The following is a 22,546-nucleotide window of genomic DNA, read 5'->3' as shown; positions in this document are numbered from 1 at the left end:
ATAAATGCAACTGCATTTAAAAAAACAAGGGAATGAAAAAATTGAATTCTATTTCATCAATATGTAACTGCATGAAAAGTTACATTGAATGCAGACTCAATCAATTTCCCCATAGTCATTGTTAGCTGAAAATCAATACCAAACCCAAAAATACCACCATTGAAATTGGCAAAACCCAAAAACAAAATACAAAAATTTACTTATATAATCACAGAAAAACATGAAATTTGAGCACCCATTTGGCCAAGTTAAAGGATAAAGGCACTCACATCATCGTAGTAGTACTCTTTGGGAAGATCTTCTAATACTAGTTCTTCCTTTTTCTTGCTCTTCCTCAGAGCTGCCATAAAAAACTCAGAGAAGCACACATTCAGAAAAGAAAAGGTCCAAAACTGCCATAAAGAATCCAGAAAGCGTACAAATTCATCAGAACAAAAACCAAATGATGTGAGTGAGTAGTGAGAGGTTGTGTTAGGCACCTGAAACACGTTTTGGTTTCAACTGAAAGGGCCAGAGTGTTGCATGCGAGGAAAATGACGATAGGATTCTAGAGACAACATCCACATTCTTTTTTCTTGGGTGAACTAACCAAACCATATTATATACTAAAACGACATCAAAAATCATTCACAAAATCACAACAAAATAGAACAAAAACATTCACAAAAGAATTGCCCAAGTTTTCAAATGGAAATTAAACATTTACATAGCTTATATAAAAAGCCAAAATATAAAAAATTAATCAAAAGGTTGAGAGAACTCACATCCCAGTAATGCTTATTGCTGATATTAACACCCACTGACAGCAGCCCTTGGTTTGTGGAATTCCCACGCCCAACTCCATGACCTCTGTCTCTGCCATCCCTCTCTCCATCACAACCATACCCATTTTCGACCCACCCCTCAATCCCGACACCAACCCTTGATTTGAGGAGGAAAAATCAATCCAACCACCCTTTTCGCAAGCCTCACTCCTCCCTCTCCCTTCCCCTCCCCACCAATCCATGCCCATCTCCCTCGTTGTAGCTCTGCAACCCACGTTTTTTGGCACCAAAAACTATTTCCTAGGATGATGTGACAATTTACCAAAGTCAGAAAATGCATTATCTCAGTTTAAATTAGTTTAGTTTAGGTTGGTAGCATATATGATCCCCGTGCAGCAACATAGAATACTTAGTAAAAGTTGCATTTCTGAGAACAAATAACCAACATGCTTGACCCAAAAAACAATGCAGATGCTTTAGTAATACAAAATTACAGTTTTATTCAAGTTTCTCAGTCACAAACTAACCTTCCTTTGTTGAGCAGCAAGGAAGAGGGGGAGAAAATTGATTCCTGGAGGAGCTTTTTCGTTCAAAACTAAGTCGAGCTGCGAGCATGAAGGGTCGAGGATTGTTCGTGAGCTGGTGTTGCGGATATAAACATGTAGAAAGCTCCAGTGTCTCATAACAAACACAAATCGAATATGATCACCATGTCACATTAATTACCTAAAATTCAAAATGTTATATACATTAGTATGTTGAACAAATTAGTTACATTTCATTCAACTAAAAAATTTACAGAACATGAGAAATAAAGAATTTGTATTGTTTATATGAAAATAGAATAACAAGAACATCATTGAGTCATTGACTACCATTTTATTCGGTAGTTTCCTCCAACTGCAATTGTTGACAAACATAATAGACAATGTTTTTTAGCGAATTATGGACAAAGCTTAATATTCAAATGCAATGAAGTGGAAAACAAAATCCAATTCTAGGACGAATTGAATCCTTATTAATCCTTCCTGTTCTAGTACCTAAGAACCAATGAAGTGGCAATATATGAATATACATGCTATAAGAAACCATTCATTTGTAGATGGTATTGTGTCACTAATATTGTATTTAAAAATCTACCCATGATAAAGATGCAATATCTAGTTTGGTAAAAAATCAAAACGAAGAGTTAACAAAGGAAAATGATTAAGACGTTGAAATACAAAACTGGATTCTTTTACTTGGTAAAGACGGTTCCCCCACTGGCTGTCTGAAACCACAAACACTTTTTTACATAGAAACTTTATAAACTAATAGATTAAAATAAATCTAAGTGTTATAAACGAAAAATCCTGGGATTGATAGCAATGGCATCAACAGTGCCACCACATCCCAAATAAATGAATGAAAATATAGTGATTAACGTCCAACTAAGAAGCTCAAGCTTGAACATAAACCAAGGCATAAGAGCTTACCAAACTTTTCAAATGGCTAAATTGTTCATTTAACTTGATAACTTCTTCCTGCAATCCATAAGTAAGATCATTAGATGCGGTAAATAAAACATCACACTTCGTCCATGGCAATCTAGCAGAGAAACCAATTGCATTCAGATGGAGCCTAATTTGTGGAACTACATTTATATGCACTGAAATGCATTATCATGTTGTCATATTTAAAACTGAGGTTTATGCAGTATGCTATCTTTAGCATACACAAAATTTTTGAAGTTCTGCACTTCATAATTTATATACTTTCAGTTTCCCTTCTAATGAAGGTATGGACTGCTTTCCATTTGGAATTTTCGTAAGACAATGTTATGATATTCCTAATTTAGAATGTGTTTCCATTCTAATCAATGCAAGCCCTAAATCATAAATATTGTACAATTAGATCTCAATTACTCTGATGTGTTTGAGCATGTGGCAGGGCATGAGAATCAGAACCACTCCATGTTGTTCTCCGCTTCGTGATTTGGTCATCAAACAATACTTCATTCCCTCCATCCGTTATCACGTCTTCTTGGTGATCATTAGTTCGTCTCCGAACTGTATCCACAAAAAACTACAAATTAATCCCAAAAACAATCATACAAAAAAAATTGCGGATTAGAGTCGATTACGTACCATTTTCCCAGGATGTAGAGCTCGGTGATGATTCCCTCCTTGTTTTGCACCTTAAACGTCGACATTTTAAACCAGAAACCAAAATCAAACAAACATAAAGAAATACGACTGACAGAATCACACTGTAAGCCACCACTCCCTCGCTTCCACGGTTCCACCCACAACACCAAAAACAACAATAACAATAATAACAATAATAACAATGTACACTCAGACAAAACAAAAATGCACCAAAGCCCTCCAGTGCTATAACAGCACTTCTAGCACAACTTCGATATCTATGGACTGTTCCTTTCTCCATGTTACAACGATAGTATTAGAGCTCTTACAACATCACAGATGCATGACCAAGAGTGTATTCGACAACCTTTTCTCCGATCCTTTTCATCCGTTGGTCCTAAAGATTGTATTCTTTTAAATTCATCTTCTTTTTCGGTATCAACACACATTTATCGCTTCATATGACGAACACAAAACACCTAACATTTTGGGTGACAAATTAGAAGCAACTAATCGGAATCTGGGTACTGAGAATTAAATTACTCTTTGTTCTTATAGTCCTAATGGAAATTACTCATTGATTCACAAAATTAATCAAACTAAAATGCAAGAAAAGCAAAATCAACAACCCATATCAAAATATTATGAAAAGATCCCAACAAACCAACCAAACAATTAACATTTCAAAAAAAAAATTGCAAAGTTGGAGGGAAAGAAGCACCAGAAAAAATATACACATCCAATGCTTTTAATCTCAAGCTAGAAGTAGGAATAACTGAGTAAGTTAATGAAGGCAAAGCAGAGGGTAGGAAGCAGAACATACCAAGAGACCAGTAGGGCATCCGGGCCGGTCTGCCAATGAAAGCCGTGTACTGGTCGACAACGCCTAACGGCGTCGGCCCGGCAAAGAAGTAAAAGTCGAAAACACCCCCAATGACCTTGTAGGTGAGAAAAGTCCCTCTGTAGAACACATCCATGCCATTGCTGGTGATTAATCGTGCTTCTGTTCTTGTTTTCAGTTTCCATTCTATCATTTTCTGTAATGATACCTGGAGTTTCAACCGCTTCAACCACTTGCAATTCAACAAATGTCTTGCAAATAAGAGTGGGTTCAATATCATGGCGTGGTAATCATCAGGAAAAAGAGCGATTCCACTCATAAGGGAAGACGATAAACAAGACGAAGACTATCGTCATACCGTCTTCTCGTCTGCTCCTCTATAACAACCTAACCACTAGCAGGCTTCCAAGTCCATATCTAGACCTGTTACTAAGGAAGAGAAAGGTAAAAGGAGTCCAGCTATGCATTGCTCCACAAACTCCATTGTTAGAGGAAGGGATATTCATGTCCTCATCCATCGTATTTTCTTGGCTATTTCTATTTAAGATGTCATCCTTAAATCCGGTTGGATTAGTGCGAGCATCATCTGCAGAAGACAGGTCTTCAATCTCTCTGTTAAACAATGACCTCTGTCTGCTTTCAGAGAAGACACTGCTAGACACAACCTCGTCAACAGAATGCAACCCGGGTGGGGAAATGCAGATGGATGACGGGTCGACATCCATCTCATTGCCAGTAATTTCTTCTCCATAACTCTCATTACATAGGTCATTTCCACGTGCTACCAAATTACTTGGTTCAGTAGCCACTTTACCCTTGGTTCTCTCAGCTCCATCCCCACAGTTATTCTTATGTAGAGATAATACTTCCTCATTTATTGGATCCTTATTTACCACTTCTTGATTTCGATTGGCAAAAGATGCCACATCCATTGTGGTATCTTTGCTTTCCATATTAATTAGTCCACTGCTAAAGAAACAGCCTGATCATGAATCAAAGAATCATGAGGTGGGCAGTGTAGCATATCAATCAAGGCCTTGTGGTACTGCAATAGGCTGATAGATGGCGTAGACAACCCTTTTCGGCAGACATTAGTAACTTTGAGTATATGTTCACACAGGTTGCCCATTTCTGCCCAACGGCAGTTGCAAATACCGAACTGCGAACCAAGGTTCCAAACAACATAAGCATTCTCTTGGTCGAGCTCCTCAATAACTTTTGCACATGTACCTTCTATGACAATATTGCAGACAGGAATCTTCAAAGCTTTACGCCAAGATGTTAAACCACTCGCCCACTCATCTTTCCAATATCGTGCAAAATCATCCTTCTCGGAATATTCATCAAGCCAGAAGTAGGAATGCACTTTTGTACCCAGCTTATCAATCAACCAATCAGCTCGTTTGTACACGCTAGGTTTCTTCTCGTTCAATAGCCTAAGCTTTAGTTGGTTGTGGTAGAACTCCATTGCCATAGAGGTTTCCTGGCTAGCAAGAGGAATATTTTGTAGTGCAGAAATCCACATCCCTGAGTCAAGAGACATTTTTCTTGCACGTGTTATTCAAGATAAAAGCAAAAGAAAAAAAAGGTTCCTATTTAAAGAGAAGAGGGTGAATGAATTAAACGATACACTTGTTACGTCGTATCATAAGGCAAAATATACCCCTACTGAATATGATAGTGACTAACCAATTCTAGGATACCAGGTTGCCTTAAAGTAATCCATAAAATCTGATTCATCAAAAAAATCTTCTATAAAGTCCTCAAACAAACGCTTGCTTCCTCGTTGTTGACAGATGTTATCCACTGCCTGATGAAGCCTCCTTGATGTTGTAGCTCGCATCTCATTGTCCACACATTTCTTTACTAAGTTTTTATGCCATGCATGATGAACCCGCCAAAAGCTTATCATCACTGTGTTGGAAATTCAACTCAAAACAAGTTGGTGCTAGCCATTGTTGAAAATCAATGTCAAAGTTAGGCATTGAAAGTTAGGCAATGTTAGGTATGGTTGAATAAAAATTATTAGGTGCAATTAATGTGTTTTGTGTGGTAATAAATAATCTTAGTTTAATCATTTGGTTTGCTATAAATACCCAAGCTCTCAAGCATTGTAAATCATCTCATCCAAATCCCACTTCCAATTGTGAAGAAGCTTGTAAGCTTTCTTATTCCAATAGTTTGTAAACATTTTTCATATATCAAAGTCCAAGTGTTTTGCCAAAGCTTGTTGCTTCCCTCCTTTCTCTATTTCTTTCTTTGTCCAATTTTATTTGAGAGTGCAAAGTGAAAGAGGTGTGATAGAGTTTGTAAACTTATCACCCACATATTTTGGTATTGAGTTAGTAAACTGTCAAATACCAACAATTGGTATCAGAGCCAGAATACCATTCTGGCAGGTGCAGCAGTTATGGCGTCCAACTTAGTGCAACTCCAAGTTCCCACATTGAAGAAAGAAAATTATGAAAGATGGTGCATCCAATTCAAAGCATTGTTTGGATCACAGGAGCTATGGGAAGTTGTCAGTAGTGGGTATGTTGTACCCACTGCCGAGCAAGAAGCCGTATATACTGCAGATCAAAGGAACACTCTCAAGGACTTACGAAAGAAGGACCAAAAGGCGCTGTATCTTCTATACCAGGGTTTGGAAGATTCAACGTTCGAGAAGGTTGCAGAAGCAACAACGAGCAAGCAAGTATGGGATACACTCAGTACAATCTACAAAGGAGTAGATCGAGTCAAGAAAGTGAGGTTACAATCACTTCGAGCAGATTTTGAAACTGCTCATATGAATGAAGGGGAGAGCATCTCCGACTATCACTCAAGGCTCATTGTGATAGTAAATCAGATGAGGAGAAATGGCGAGAGACTCGATGAAGTACGAGTTGTGGAGAAGATACTCCGGTCACTCACATCTAAGTTTGAGCATGTGGTGACTGCCATTGAGGAATCCAAGGATTTGGAGGTGATGAGCGCAGAAGAGCTACTAGGATCCCTCCTAGTTCACGAGCAACGCATTCAGAAGAATGCAAGCCCCACAACGCTAGAGCAAGCTTTGGAGTCAAAGTTGAATATTGACAAACCAAATAAAGGTCGTGGGCAGTGGAACTCACGTCGTGGGAGCTCATCCAACCGTAGCCGAGGACGAGCCCGAGGAAGAGGTCGAGGCTATGCACAAAATCAAGGTCAGTCTCAGGAGTGGAGATCTACTCGAGGAAATGCGCATATCCAGTGTCACAACTGTAAGCAATATGGACATTATGCCAATGAATGTTCACATAAAAATGGTGAGCAGGTCAACATGGCAGAATCAAGTGGAAACACTGATGAAGAACTTACAGTCTTACTAGCACACCATGATTCCAGTAGCCAACAAGATGTTTGGTATTTGGACTCTGGTGCAAGCAATCACATGTGTGGAAAGAAGGAGTTTTTTGCCGAACTCAAAAAAGGGGCCTATGGATCTGTAAGTCTTGGTGACTCCTCAAAGTTGCCAGTTGAAGGCAAAGGGAAGATCAAGATCATCCAGAAGGATGGAAGAGAAGAATACATCTCCGATACCTACTACATACCAGGTATGAATAGCAACATTCTGAGCATTGGTCAACTGCTCCAGAAAGGGTACATTATACATATGGAGAACATGCTTCTCACTCTCAGGAATGCAAGGAGAAAGCTTATTGCACGTGTTCGAATGTCAAAGAACCGGATGTTTCCGTTGAATTTGAACACAAAGATTGGAAGCTGCAACATCGGTGTAATGGAAGATGAGTCATGGAAATGGCATCTTCGATTTGGCCATCTTAATTTCAATGGCCTAAAGTTGCTGTCAAGTGGAGGAATGGTTCGTGGTCTACCCCAGATTGAAGCCACACGCCAAGTATGTGAAGGTTGTGTGCTTGGCAAGCAAGCACGACTATCGTTCCCTGTTGGTGATACATGGAGAGCAAAGGCACCACTGCAGTTGGTGCACACAGATATATGTGGTCCATTGGATCCCATGTCTTATGGAGGTAATAGGTATTTTATTACCTTCATTGATGATTTCAGTAGAAAGACTTGGGTCTATTTTCTCAAGGAGAAGTCAGCTGCCCTAAAAATTTTCAAGGAGTTCAAGGCACTCACAGAGGCAGAAAGTAACCACAAGCTTGTGGCTGTGAGATCAGATAGAGGTGGAGAGTACACCTCCAATGCTTTCCAAGCATACTGCAAGGAGCAAGGAATTAGGCATCAACTTACTGCTGCCTATACCCCACAGCAAAATGGGATAGCCGAAAGAAAGAATCGAACCATCCTTGACATGACAAGGTCCATGCTTAAGGAGAAGAATTTGCCAAAAGAGTTATGGGCAGAAGCTGTAGCTTGTTCGATTTATTTGTTGAATCGATGTCCAACAAAGAGTGTCAAGAGGATGACACCACAAGAGGCTTGGAGTGGATACAAGCCGAATGTTACACACCTAAGAATTTTTGGGTGTGTTGCATATGCTCAAGTTCCAGAAGCCAAGAGGAGGAAACTTGATGATAGAGGTGAGAAGTGTGTCTTTGTGGGCTATAGTGAAGAGTCCAAGGCATACAAGCTCTACAACCCACTAACTGGCAAACTAGTGGTTAGTAGAGATGTCATCTTCAGTGAGGAAGAGACATGGACGTGGAACAACAAAGAAGTCAGTAAAGAGAAGATCGTCTCCACTGATTTTGAAGAACCAGAAGTTGTACCACCGATTGAGCAACAGCCTGCTCAAACAATCACAACAACTCCAGTGCACAGAATTGCAAGGAGTGGTCCTACATCTAGTGAGGAAAGCAGCTCCTCAACTCCAGTAAGGTTAAGGAGTCTCACAGAGATTTATGGACAAGAAGAAGAAGAAGAAACCAACTTTTTCTGCTTGTATGCAGACCACGAGCCTTTCTCATTCAATGAAGCTGTGGAAGAAGATTGTTGGAAGAAAGCCATGGAAGAAGAGATCCATGCCATCGAGAAGAATGACACTTGGGAGCTGACAAAGCTCCCACCAAATCAGAAGGCTATTGGTGTTAAGTGGGTTTACAAGATCAAACGCACTGCAGATGGGAGTGTGGATCGATACAAATCAAGGCTTGTAGCAAAGGGCTACAAACAGAAGTATGGAGTGGACTATGATGAAGTCTATGCTCCAGTTGCGAGACTTGACACGGTAAGATTGCTAATCTCTCTTGCCGCACATCATAAATGGAAAATTTATCAACTAGATGTCAAGTCAGCCTTCCTTAATGGAGTACTTGAGGAAGAAGTGTACGTGGAACAACCGGAAGGCTTCCAAGTACAAGGAGAAGAAGATAAGGTGTATCGTTTGAAGAAGGCTTTGTACGGCCTCAAGCAAGCACCACGAGCTTGGAACTCAAGGATCGACAACTACCTTCACCAAAATGGATTTCAGAAATGTCCATACGAGCATTCAGTTTACATGAAGAATGGTGAAAAAGGGGAGTTCTTAATTATTTGTCTCTATGTAGATGATTTATTGTTTACAGGAAACAATGAGGCAATGTTCCATGAGTTCAAGCAATCCATGTTCAGTGAATTCGAGATGACTGACAATGGATTAATGTCATACTTTCTTGGCATAGAAGTGAAGCAAGAAAGTGATGGTATCTACATCTCTCAACAAAGGTACATGAGAGACATATTGAAGAAGTTCAATATGGACAAGTGCAACACTGTCAATACCCCGGTCGCAACTGGATTGAAGCTGTCCAAAGGAGGAGAGGGTGAGTTTGTAAACTCAACAGTGTACAAAAGCCTCGTTGGAAGCCTAAGGTACCTTACAATCACAAGACCTGATATAGTTTATGGTGTTGGACTCGTGAGTCGATACATGGAAACACCAAGGGAGTCTCATTGGCTGGCCGCCAAGAGAATTTTGAGGTACATAAGAGGTACTCTAAACTATGGTCTATTTTATAATTTTGGTGAAGATGCAAAATTATTTGGTTATTCAGATAGTGATTGGGGAGGTGACCAAGATGAAAGGAAAAGCACAACTGGCTATGTGTTTTTTCTAGGATCAACAGCTTTCTCATGGACTTCAAAGAAGCAATCAATTGTTGCTTTGTCATCATGTGAAGCCGAGTATGTTGCTGTAGCCTCAACCGTGTGTGAGGCAATTTGGTTAAGAAATCTGTTGAAGTCAGTGTGTCATCCACAAGTGGAATCGACTGTGATTCATGTAGATAACGTGTCTGCAATCAAACTTGCAAAGAATCCTGTTCAACATCGAAGGAGCAAGCACATTGATACCAGGTTCCATTTTCTAAGGGACCATGTGAAGCAAAAGACAATTGAACTTGTCTACTGTCACACCAAGGAACAAGTGGCAGACATCTTCACAAAGCCATTGCCAATTGAAACATTCCGGCTACTGCGTGAAATGCTAGGAATGAAGGCGTTTTGATTTGAGGAGGTGTGTTGGAAATTCAACTCAAAACAAGTTGGTGCTAGCCATTGTTGAAAATCAATGTCAAAGTTAGGCATTGAAAGTTAGGCAATGTTAGGTATGGTTGAATAAAAATTATTAGGTGCAATTAATGTGTTTTGTGTGGTAATAAATAATCTTAGTTTAATCATTTGGTTTGCTATAAATACCCAAGCTCTCAAGCATTGTAAATCATCTCATCCAAATCCCACTTCCAATTGTGAAGAAGCTTGTAAGCTTTCTTATTCCAATAGTTTGTAAACATTTTTCATATATCAAAGTCCAAGTGTTTTGCCAAAGCTTGTTGCTTCCCTCCTTTCTCTATTTCTTTCTTTGTCCAATTTTATTTGAGAGTGCAAAGTGAAAGAGGTGTGATAGAGTTTGTAAACTTATCACCCACATATTTTGGTATTGAGTTAGTAAACTGTCAAATACCAACACACTGAACACTGAAATACATCACTGAGTATAATGAAAAAGAACTTCAGTGAATAAAATTGTCAGTATGAAGACTGGACGAGGACTGAGCAACCAACCTGATGGTGAGCACATCAGCTAGAGGATCATCCACTATGAAACCAGCTAAATTCCATGCAGGATCTTTCGTTTGATCTCTATTGTAAAAAGCTCTCATCCATTTATGGGCATTGGAACTTTCAAACTTCGGAGCAACTATCCACGCTACCGGAATGACCTTGTTGTCTTCATTAAATACAAGGAAACTATGAACGGGATACTAAATAAGGAAAACTAATGAAAATGGCTTGAAAACTTTGAGTTTTAACGATAAGGACAAAATAAAGGGTAATGTGAATAGTACCAGGTTTTATTTTTTAGTGTAAAAATGTGGTTTTTCATTAAAGTGAACAGTACGTGGGGTTTTCGTTAAAACTCCCAAATAAATAACGTTGCAACAAGAACTAATTCTGTTTCTCATTATTACTATTAACAATTGTAGTTGATAATAAAAGGGTGAACAAACTAAACGGACCTTCAATTTGGTTGTTACGAACCTTGAATCAGAAGCTATAAGGCTGTGATTGCCAAAGCGAATCATCTGTTGCAACTGCCACTCTGTTTGTATGCCCAAAGTTAAAGGGTCCACATCAGAGAAATCCTCATAGAAGAGAACATGACTCTGATGGTTTTCTATCCACAGGTTAATGCTAACTGCAACATCAGCATCCAATTCATATATAGAACGTCGAATGACCCTCTCCTGCCCCCGAACATAACTATGGATTAAAAGGTCATTGCAATTAGATGGACCACCTTGTTTCTCTACTGATTCATTGGGTAAAATACATGTTCATATAGGTAAGTGTGCAGTTTTCACATTTAATAAAAGGAATATAATGTTGTATATAGTTTGTTTTTGAACAAGTTATTAGCACAAATGGCTTTCAATACTTTACTTGAAGTTCTAAAGAAGAATTATCTTGGAGTTTCGCCACCTTCAATTAAGGGAAAGTATTAGTTTCATATCATTCTTATTTCGATTAAACCATTACTTTTTATTGAAGTGATCTAGTTGTTAATTGATTCAATTTCTCCTCTTGTGTTTATGTTTATTGAAATGCAGCGTCTTAAAGATTGAAATCTGGATTTGAAAAAAGTCATTTGAAACCAGAGTTTTGTCACACCAGCCAAGTAACCCTAAAACCTATTCTTTATGATTCAACTATGTTCGAATTGCTTGATATGAATGATGTGTGTGAAATTAATAAGAATTTGGAAATGGGATTACAAAACCCTAGAACTTGAAGTTTCCTCAAGTTGGGGCTAGAAACATGAAAACTAACTACGCCCTAATGTACTCTTATTCTGCATTTTTTTCATTGGTTTTTTGCTAACCTAATGAGGTTTTGATGAGACATCTACTCTGAGTTGGTCGAACCCTTGTGTATGCTTATGCTCATCTTTAAGATGTCAAGTATCAACATTGCTTTGCCTCACCTTTTTTTCTTAGACTACGGGTTTGTCCCGTTGGAGAGATTGGAGAGAAAATGAAAAAGAATATCTAGAGAATAAGGCCTTCAACATATTTGGACCTAAAGTTGGGTCTACCTAACATTGGATTGAAATTAGGCTAATAGTTGACTTAGAATTAGACTTGAAAAATAAATACCCAATATAAATAAATAATCAAATTATATCTTATACAGTTTAGTTTGGTTGGGTTTTAATCGGTACGAATTTTTCGATTTCAGTTGGGTGTTTATCCCCCTTTTTTTCGGTTTTCCGAGGTCCTGTTTCTCTCCCTATGATACCATGCATGGCCCCCGCCTTTTACTTCTTGTATATTGATTTCAAATAATCAATAAAATGGCTTCTTTTGTTTGCCAAAATCTTGATTTCAAATAAAATGGCTTCGATTAAACTCCGTGTAAGATTAGTCATGCCTCAATTCTTTTTCATGCTTGTTGCAGATCAAACGGTACTCGATTTATGCCCAAAAGTTTATAATTCATTCCCTATAACTGATCCATTCATACATATCTAGTTTTACGATATCTCCAGTAGCAAACCAATGCTAGAGTCCTTCATGCCTTCGGACATTTGTCTACGTTAATGTTTTTTCTCTTGGTCGAAAGGCGTTAGGGCAGATCTCCAGACATGGTTCCTTGAGGAGTGGCATCAGCTTCAGGAAGCGGAGGGAGAACCCCGAATTTAAATTGCCGTGTTCGAGTTCAATTGAGAGAGTCAATTGTAGGACAATCAATATGTGGAAATGAGTAGAGCTATAGAGGTCTTGGGGTTTTACCTGACGGCTATGATCGACGAAGTTTGGCTCCATCGCGAAAGCAACGCCCATGTAATCTTTTGAAGAAAGCCTGCAAGTATTCAGACATATACTGACGCATTTGCTTTCTTCTAAGTACTTGCATTTCTCTACAAACACCTGCATCAATGGTGAACCCTCCCATTCATTATGTTTATCGCGACCATGAACCTGACCTTAAAAATGAAAATGTAAACGAAGAACGGCGGACTGAACTCGCTCACCCCACTACTCCATGAGGTCCTGTCTGGTAAGTCGATAGAATTTAGTGCGTAAGGACCCATGAGCCATTGACAAGTAATTGCAGTTACCCTTGCAACCATGATGGGCCATGGCAGCTACTTTTCCACCTTGTAAAGGTGCTATCAGCAACGTATAAAGGTCTAGCAGCAACGGTGAAAACAAGGATCTCAATATTCTTGCCTGCCAATTGAGCACAAAGCACCTACATAACACTCACTTATGGGCATCATCTACCCAATTAACAAACACACATGGCTCCTTACATCTAAGTGAATAATTTTTGGGTGGGTGAATCGCAACTAACATATCAACTATGCAAATCACCCATAGTACAACACGTGATTAATAACCACAAGTGACAATGTTAGCGTCGACATCAAAACATCCTCAATTTGTATAGTATTCCCTCCTTGTAGACAAGTCACAGTTTGACATTTCTACATAATTGTTTCTGTTTTTTTTTTTATACAAGTTATTTCACGTTACTATAAGTTTCAGTTTTTGATTTGCATGTAAGGAGTTAGGTAGCATTGGTCGACTAATGTAGCACATTGGTCGACAAATGTAAGGGGTTTTACACGTGACAATGACAATGTCAAAACTAAAAAATTTCTCCATACGTAGTATTGTCGGCCTCCTTACAAACAGGTCACAATTCAACATAGGTTGATAAGTTTTTCTTAACAAGTTACTTCATATTACAGCAATATATGGTTCAGTTTGCGATTTGCTGGTAAGAAATCGGGAGTTTTATTAGCCACTCTCCCTCCTGGTCTCCTCTAATATTCTTTCATAGTTATTTTTGTAGTTTAATCATATTATCATGTTTAGTCAGGTATCGGTGATAACACGATTAAACTACAAAAATGAAGACACAAGAATAAAAGTGAAAATTACAATGAACTACATGAATTTTAGTTCAACCTATTTCAAAACGTCATAAAACAGAACAATTAACTAAAATGAACAACTTTTGACCTTTTGGTTGATGAAATGATCGAAATCAAATTTTGACCAACATAACGACATCGTGTCAACTACACAACGATTATAAAAGGACGATATATGCTAAAAACGGATTATTTTAGTAATCAATTTTCGGACGGAAAAAAAAAAATATATATATATATATATATATATCAATTGGGCCGGTGCCTGGCCTCGACCCATTATCGGGCCCAGTTTAATTATAAAAAAAAAAGTGTGATTTAAATGCACCGTGTGGAAACCGAAATCTAACTTGTCCAACACGTTAAACCCTAGAAAACCCCTTTGGCTTGGAGAAAGAGAGAGATAGAGAGAATCGATTCCCACAAAAATGAATCTGAGCCGTTCGATATTAACCGGAATGTGGCTGCCGAGGAAGCTCTGCACGACAGTTGAGGCTGCGACGGTGGCGGAAGCTGTGACGGCGGCGAAAATGGGTCAGCCTGGAAACCCCATTAGGCTTTATCGGAGGCTATTGGCTTTGGGAGCGACCGGAGAAAACTTGGCGAAGACGTTAAACCAGTACATTATGGAGGGAGAAATGTTCAGGAAGAGTCAGCTCGCGAAATGCAACAAGGAGCTCCGCAAGCACGGCAAGCACCAGCAGGCCCTCGAGGTTACGCCCATTTCCACTTCTACCCCTCCCCCTTTATTTTTTGCTTCATTTTATCCCGAAATTTTCAATTGCAGGCAATGTGAATCTATTTCTTGAATTTTAGGGCCGTTTGATAATCATTTCGTTTTTAGGTTTTAGTTTTCATTTTTGTTTTAGAGATAGGAGACATAGAAGAGCGGAAGAAGGATGGTGGGAGAGATGTTAAAGAAATATCTTAAAGAAACTATAAAACGAAATGGTTATCAAACGGGTACTTAGGTGTTTTGAGTACAATTTGATCTAATATTTGTATTACATTGCTTAGTGGTTCATAGATTTCAAGGTAGTAAGTAGTAATATGTTCTGTTGTTGATTCGGTTGTTAGTGCAGATAATGGAATGGATGGATTTTATGAAAATGGAGTACTCGAAATCAGACTATGCCATACGCGTGGATCTTACGTCCAAAGTCAAAGGGATAGAAGCCGCTGAGGATTATGTCAGCGGCCTACCGGAATCATCAAAGGACCTATTCACTTACAGTGCACTTATGCATACTGCAAGGAACTGATGGAAGAAAAGGCACTGGCGCTTTTTGCAACGATGGATGAGTTGGGATGTGCTTCGTCTACTTTTATCTTGAACAGTCTCATGTCTCTGCATATGAGAAAGCAGAACCCGGAGAAAGTGGATCCTTTAGTGGAAGAAATGAAGAAGAGAAACATCCCTCTGGACAAACGTACTTATAAAACATGGATGCAGAGCTACGCCGCCTTAGAAGATTTTGAAGCAGTAGGAAGAGTCCTGGACGAAATGAAAACACACGATGGAAAAAAGGGCAGTTGGTCAGCCTATAGTAACCTGGCTGACATCCATGTAAAGGCGGAGCTTTTTGACAAGGCAGATGAAGTCCTTAAGACGGCAGAGAAACTGGAGAAACCCCTGAAGTGGCGTAAGCATTACTATTTTTTAATTAGCCTCTATGCCTGCACTTCTAATCTAAGTGGAGTCAAAAGGGTATGGAAAACACTCAGGAAATCTTTCCCCACAAAAAACAATGAAAGCTATCTTGTAATGCTTCAGGTCCTTTGTAAGCTAAATGACATTGAGGGATTGAAAGAAATGTTTGAGGAATGGGAGTCCATTTGCTCAAAATATGATATGAGTTTGGCAAATGTTGCTATACGTGGGTACCTCAGTCAGGGCATGCACGAAGAAGCAGAATAGATCTTTGCAAATGCCTGTAAGAAGACTAAAGGTAAAGGGTCTTTCCTCGAGGCTCGGGAAATGCTCACGGTTCACGCCTTGAACACCCGTAAGGTGGATTTGGCTGATAGCCATTTGGGAGCTGCAGTTTTGGAAAGCAAGGATGGGGAATGGCATCCATCCCCAGATACCAGAATTGCATTTCTCAAGTATTTTGAGGACGAGAAAGATGTTGATGGTGCTGAGAAATTTTGCAAGATTCTGAAGCGTCTAGGTTGTCTCAGTTGCAATGAGTATTGTTTGTTGCTTAAGACTTACATAGCTGCTGGAAAATCGGATCCTGCGATGCGTCAGAGATTGAAGGAAGAGCATATTGAAATCAGCCCCGAGCTTGAGAATTTACTTGAAAGGTTTCCGAGTGAATTGACTGCTTAGAGCAGCCCCCTAGAACTTCCAACACATTTTTCGGTTCTTGAACTTGTATAAAGGGAATCTTTAGCGTTGGATCTTTCGAGCTTTCAGTATTTTCAGATTGATACAATCAGTATTGTATCAACACGTAAGTATGCAGGCATAGATTTTGCTGTTTATGGTATCAAAACATGTATTGCACTTCAGTGCACATGCTTTTCATTGACTCTCAGCGTTGGAACTTACGTTTTTAATCACACATTCGTTATATCATTGTCCGAATATAATCTTACCTGTGTGGTCGTGACACGCATTTGGTAAGCTTCGGGGGAGATAAGAGTAATGGTAGAACTTCACGAAACTTAGTTGATTAGATTTTTTTTTTTTTTTTTTTTTTCTGTTCATAGTAACGGGCATTGTGCAGGTAGGTCATTTTTTTTCAGAGAACTGGGGAACAGGTTCATGGTCTTCTTTACACAAATCTATTTTTAGTTTACTACATAGATTAGTGGCAACGATCACACGAATATCGCCAACTACCGCTACTTCGAAATCAAAAAACCGCAAACTAAGTTTAAGTGTTTGTAAAGATGAAAGATTATATGTATTACGTGACTAATGACTGATGTTGCCGAGACACGAAAAACATGAAGCTTCCTAGAACTATTTGGTTTAGTAAAAAGTAAATTTCGAACAACATTGTTTCGTGGTGCTACGCAAGCCAACCACATATTCTGCGGCTCCTCACAAGAATTCGACATCTTCCTGATGCTCCAGAACAATGGTGGCAAGAGCAAGTCTATAAGCTGAAGATCTCAAATTCCTGACTAGAACATATATTTCCTTTCGTCTTCGCTTAGCTGGTGCCGAATCCCATTGTTCCTCTCTGAGACGAGCGAGTACAACTGCCTCGCAAAAAGCTTCTGCTACTGGCTTCTTGCTGCATATAAAATAAAATGCAACTTAGCACACGGCAAATTATGAATGCATAACAAAATAGAAAGAAAAGATGGTCGTTGTAAAGTGGCAAGAGGCTGTGAACTAACCACCCTCTAACAAAACCGGTGGTGATGAAGCCTATTGGCGAACGATGAGTTTCTCTAAGAACAGCGTCCTCTGGCATTTGGAGTTCCCACTTACCAGAAGATTGCTCTGCGAAGTACGATGCCACAGCAGATTGAGGCATTTGAAGTCCTCCATCGAAATTCTCTGACCTGCAAGACTCGCACATGAAGCTTATTTTCAAAATTATTGGTCTGCAGCATGAATATTGCTCTTAAATACGTATAAACGTCTTTCAAAAATAGCCATAAAATTTCAAGTCACTCCCAAGATTAAAATTTTCAACGGTTACATTAAATTTCAGAAAATTTTCATCAATGCAAGTTCTGAATAATGAGGCGTAACGTAAATAGGTCACATTATCTCTCAAACTGGCCTTTATCCTGGTGCAGGCACATTAAAGCAGACACATTCAATAAACTCATTAATCACCAAGATGAAAACCACTCTACTAGTAATAAACGACGAAGAAATTTCAAGCACCACCATTATAATCATAATCATAAGCTTTTAGGATATTACTTGAAGGGATAAATCATAAGCTTATAGGATATCAAACAAAATAGACTACCTGGTCCACAGTGATATGTCTGTCAGTCGAGGCGCACAAATTACAGCTCCCTCTTCAAGAAGACCTTCCTTGTAAGTATGGAGTAATACTCTAACAAAACATAATTTACGGTTGTGCTTGAATCTAGTAAACTGATCTTGGCCCGGACCAAGCTTGATTTCATCCCTCATAAACTTCGTGAAACTTGTCTCCTTATCAGCCACATAAGGAAACAGATGTAAATGACAGCCTTCAATTTCATTCAAGAAATTTGTCAGTGAAAAACTCATCCGTGCTACAAAACCATCAAATGAATTTCCATGACAGCCAGCTAATGTAGCATCAGAATTTCCACACTCTGAATTAGATGATGAATTGCTTCTGACACCATGTTGCTGCCTAAAACTCTCAGCATCTCCAACTGCATTAGATTCTTCGTTTAAAGCAACACGGATACTATTCCATGGGGATAAAATGGGAACCCTCAAAGGTCTTATGGCTGGAGGACGCAGTTCCTCTTTAAGATTAGAGGCAGCAGCTTCGGTTTCCTTGAGGCATAAATATGCATCGCAATCAGGAAAATCTGAAGGAAAATATGGCAACCCCACCTAGAAAATAAAAGGGACTTAGATGGAACGTTCGATAACCTTATATTAAATATTATACCCAATAAGTTTCAATGCTTACTTCACATGAAATCCACTGCTTCTCTCTCAAACCCATTGCATGAGCCCCCATAGAGACAAGAGAAATCCAAAATGGCTTGACCCAGCTTAATGGGAGTATAACAGACCATCTGTAAGGAAATAAGTGATAGACTTCTAAGCTAACTTTAAAAATATGAAAGTCAATTGAACAGATGATAAAGTTCGTGATGCAATTTTAAGGCGAGTCAGAAAAGAACAGATTGTCACATTCTACTGTTTATGAAATTCAGAATGTCGAACATCACGTTAACAATTATTGCACGAAGAGTCAGTAGGGTAAAAAAGACAGAGAACTATATAATATATCTTATGAGAAACAAAATATATTAACAGTTTATAAACAGTACGAACATACAACTCAGAAGAAATGGTGTCCACTGAACCCACATATAAGCATTAATACAAGAACATCAAATATGCAGCAATTAACTTAATCCACATAACGCTAATAGAAGAATAAACCAGGAAAAAAAGGAGTTTACCCAACATGCAAGCCTCTTCCGTTACTATTCTTCAAAAGCATAATCGGGCAAGACCGTGAGCCCTGTGACGTGGAGGAAGTATTTAGTGCCCCTGAACTTGAATCATCGAGGCAGAAGAAATTCCTCTTCTGGTCATGTCTTTCATTGCAAAGAACAGCCTCTTCCACTGGAGGGCTTACTCCACTGCTAACATCCCACAAATTGTTTGCTCTGATCTTGCCACTACCTGCAGGTTTGTCTGAAAATTGTCCACAGATAATATGCTCTTTGTCTTCAGTTCCTAGCACATCACCTAGTATACTAGCAGAACCTAAATCTTGAGCATCTGCATTGTTTCCAGTCTCTGTCAATGTGCGAGGATCCTTGACATTAAGGGACAAAATTGCATGAGAAGGAATTTCCTCCTTGTTTTGAAGATAAATTGTAGATTGGGAATCACCATCCGCCTCAGCAGCTGAATGTCTCATCAACTTCCAAGAATGATCTCTAGTCCTATTCAGCCAGACAACAAAATTAGCCATCTTTAACCTCATTACTTTGTTAAATCAATGAAATCCTTTCCGTAACTCACTTGGTAGCGGGGATTAATGTCCTTTGAAGGAGTTGAAATGCTTTTGATCCCACACATTCTAATTTTGCAAGTTGACCCTCAAGTGAGAAACAATTAATCACGATGTCCCTGCCCTCCATCTAAGATAATAATGCATTATATAAATCAGTAAATAATCTACTCAGAAAATGTAGTATCATCTAACAGCAATGCGTTCTCTATACTGACATCTACCAAGCCTCGACTAGAGGCGAACTTTGACACCTAAGCACAGCACATAAACCACTTGAGAGTTGCATTTTGTGAAAAAATGTCGGCTTATCAGAGTATCAAGTACAAAGCATAGTAGTAGACGAGTTTCAGTATTGCCAATTTGCCATAAATCATCATTCACTCAGAGATTTAAATACCAAACCAGTACTGTTGCATTCTATCTTAAGATCCATAAATCATCACATACTTCCTTCTGATGTGAAGTCAGATGAGATTCAGCCTCTATACACTTACGATTGATATTTGTGTGAACAAAACGAAAGAATGGGTACCTCTTTTTGGCAAGCTAATTTCAGAGTGTCATAAGCTTCAGAGAGAGCAGAAGCATGTATCCACACCCAAAGCTGGCGATCAGTAGAAGAGTGCTTTGCACCCTCTGGTCCATTACATTCATCACCTTCACAGGCAGCGGCGTCATTATCTCTATTTGGTTGGCCATAAGGCCGCCACATATAGTTCACAGGAGCAATTGGTTTTGAAAGAGGTGCTCCCAAATGATGAAGCTGCAGAAAATGGGTCATATAGTCAATACCTCAAGTCATCCACATTCACAAAGAAAAGTGCAATAGGATAACTTACCATAGCATTATCATATATGAGACCGGAAATAACAGAACGGGAAACATTTTCAAAACAAGTTGACGGAGGAGGCACCATTACCATGCCTAACACTGATAGTAATGAATCCTGGATGCATATGAAAAATGTCGTAACATCATAATTTAGTAGCAGAAAAGAACATATTACAACACTTTATCTTTTGAAGAAAAATATATTAAAGGGTATACAATTTCCTAGGAATAGATTCATAAGATAGGAAGTAAAGTAAATGCCTGCCTCTGGGCCCTCCAACTGGATAGCTGCATGATAGCTTGCATCATGAACAATCATTCCATCCTTGAACCACTTCAAGACAGCTCTGGACCCCCTTCCTCTACATTTTATTTTATTTTATAAAATAGATAACAAACAAATTAGTATTTATCAAGAAACATAACAAGTAATACGCAAAAAGTAAGGAATAGCACTGCTAAATTAATAATGCGTTTTACCTGCCCTGCAAACCCAAGGGAAGGTAGTAACCCCAAAGCTTTGTCATTGTGAACCGCTTCGCATGCCAAACATGTGTTCTAAGCCTCTTTGTACCATCCCCTGATGTGCAGAAGCCCTTTTCAAGGTTCATTTTAAGCTCAGCTCTCCTACGAATGCGACGAGGAACGTTCTTCTTGCCATCTTTCTCTGGAGGCAACATCAAAGCATTACTCTGATCAAGTTTTCGCTTCTTTCTACATCTTTTTTTGGCGGCTTGATTGTCGTGAGCAGTGGTTCTTCTTCTCTTGCTTCTCCGAGACCGGAAATCATTGTTCAATCTGTTGGATACAATTGAATGGAGTGTCTCAAGCTCTGAACCCCGTGACTCTGCAAACTTTTGGACATTGATTTTTCGAGGCGGAGCTGATGAAAACTGTTGCCGTCTGAAACCATCGGTAGCCATTAGACACAATTAAACCCCTCAGATGAAGAACGATATTATACCAGTCCACCACACAAAATTATAATCGCCTCTTCACTCTTCAGACATCATTGGTCTCTATTCGCAGTACCAGTCTATTACTCTGAAAACTATGTGAGATTGCGAAATTATCGGAACTGAATGGCTTTGGATTTGCGTTTCAGCTTCTGGTTATCTAGAGGTAGACGTCACAAAATTATATATCAGCCAACGAGAGCGAGCGGCAAGAATAAAGTTAATTAATTTCAATGAAAATATTGCAAAATAAAAAATAAAACCTTACCATGGGAATCTGCAAGTAGAGAGAGAGAGAGAGAGTACCTGACGACCTGACTACTGAGAGAAGAACAGGTGAGAGAGAGAGGGATTTTGCTGCAGAAGGGTGGAGAAAGAAAGGAGGGAAAAAGGCACACGAGCAAGCGGCTGCCTATTTGATACCTGGAGCAATTTAATTGATTACCGTTGGATCAATCTCAACGGCTGAAACTAAGGGACGTATTCAATTCAGAATTTGAGATACTTTAACAGATTTAAAAATCTATGAATTTTTATAGAGTTTAATTGATTTGTAAAAATTTTATATAAAATTTTGATTTAATTATCTCGAAATTTTGTGGGGAGAGGTGAGATTTGTGGATGCTTAAAATACACTACAAAATATCTCCAATTCTCTCTAATTCCTCAACTTTCTCAAATGCTTTAAAATCAATTTCTAATTGAATACATCTAAAATGTTATAAACTTCTTTAAAATCCTAATTGAATACACCATGATTTCTAAGGATTTTAATAAATTATCTTCAAATTCTAATTGAATACATTGATGAGTTCATATTATATCATATATTTTACCCTTATCTTAGTATTAATATATTAGTTATTTTGGTAGATTTTTTATACTTTATTATATATTTTCAATATAGGACATGCGACTTCCTCTCGAGCAAAAAGTAATTCAACGGATGAATTTTGGAGTCATTTTAATTAGAGGATGTTAGTGAT

General features: G+C 38.7%; 2 protein-coding genes, 1 long non-coding RNA gene and 1 pseudogene across 4 annotated transcripts; 1 reads left to right on the top strand and 3 right to left on the bottom strand.

The window, feature by feature from the left end:
- Positions 1-524: 524 nt before the first annotated feature.
- Positions 525-3,077, bottom strand: LOC137709428 (uncharacterized). 2 transcript variants are annotated; one of them, XR_011064862.1, is made up of 6 exons: positions 2,891-3,077; positions 2,669-2,812; positions 2,240-2,287; positions 1,292-1,490; positions 765-1,064; positions 552-605 (listed from the first exon to the last, which is right to left on the bottom strand). It is a non-coding gene; the product is annotated as an uncharacterized lncRNA (long non-coding RNA). The 2 variants fall into 2 exon arrangements; XR_011064861.1 differs by having other exon boundaries at positions 525-1,064.
- A 1,018-nt stretch (positions 3,078-4,095) lies between these two features.
- On the bottom strand, positions 4,096-13,290 carry LOC137707670 (uncharacterized). Its single transcript, XM_068446579.1, has 7 exons — positions 13,139-13,290; positions 12,950-13,019; positions 11,177-11,485; positions 10,722-10,921; positions 10,625-10,647; positions 5,421-5,645; positions 4,096-5,258 (listed from the first exon to the last, which is right to left on the bottom strand). The coding sequence occupies exons 1-7, from the start codon at positions 13,288-13,290 to the stop codon at positions 4,690-4,692; spliced, it is 1,548 nt and encodes a 515-aa protein (XP_068302680.1). The 3' UTR covers positions 4,096-4,689.
- A 1,229-nt stretch (positions 13,291-14,519) lies between these two features.
- On the top strand, positions 14,520-16,613 carry LOC137749163 (pentatricopeptide repeat-containing protein At1g02370, mitochondrial-like; annotated as a pseudogene).
- Positions 16,614-16,987: 374 nt separating this feature from the next.
- LOC137708021 (ribonucleases P/MRP protein subunit POP1) lies at positions 16,988-21,937 on the bottom strand. The gene is made up of 11 exons (XM_068446983.1): positions 21,829-21,937; positions 21,085-21,720; positions 20,870-20,966; positions 20,612-20,719; positions 20,305-20,535; positions 19,781-19,899; positions 19,210-19,701; positions 18,708-18,816; positions 18,042-18,628; positions 17,455-17,622; positions 16,988-17,348 (listed from the first exon to the last, which is right to left on the bottom strand). Exons 2-11 carry the CDS (start codon positions 21,525-21,527, stop codon positions 17,153-17,155), a joined length of 2,550 nt encoding a protein of 849 aa, XP_068303084.1. The 5' UTR covers positions 21,528-21,720; positions 21,829-21,937; the 3' UTR covers positions 16,988-17,152.
- Between the last annotated feature and the right edge of the window lie 609 nt (positions 21,938-22,546).

The sequence above is a fragment of the Pyrus communis genome, chromosome 11, assembly GCF_963583255.1.
Source record: "Pyrus communis chromosome 11, drPyrComm1.1, whole genome shotgun sequence".
Lineage (NCBI taxonomy): Eukaryota > Viridiplantae > Streptophyta > Magnoliopsida > Rosales > Rosaceae > Pyrus > Pyrus communis.
This window is presented reverse-complemented; position numbering and strand designations above follow the sequence as displayed.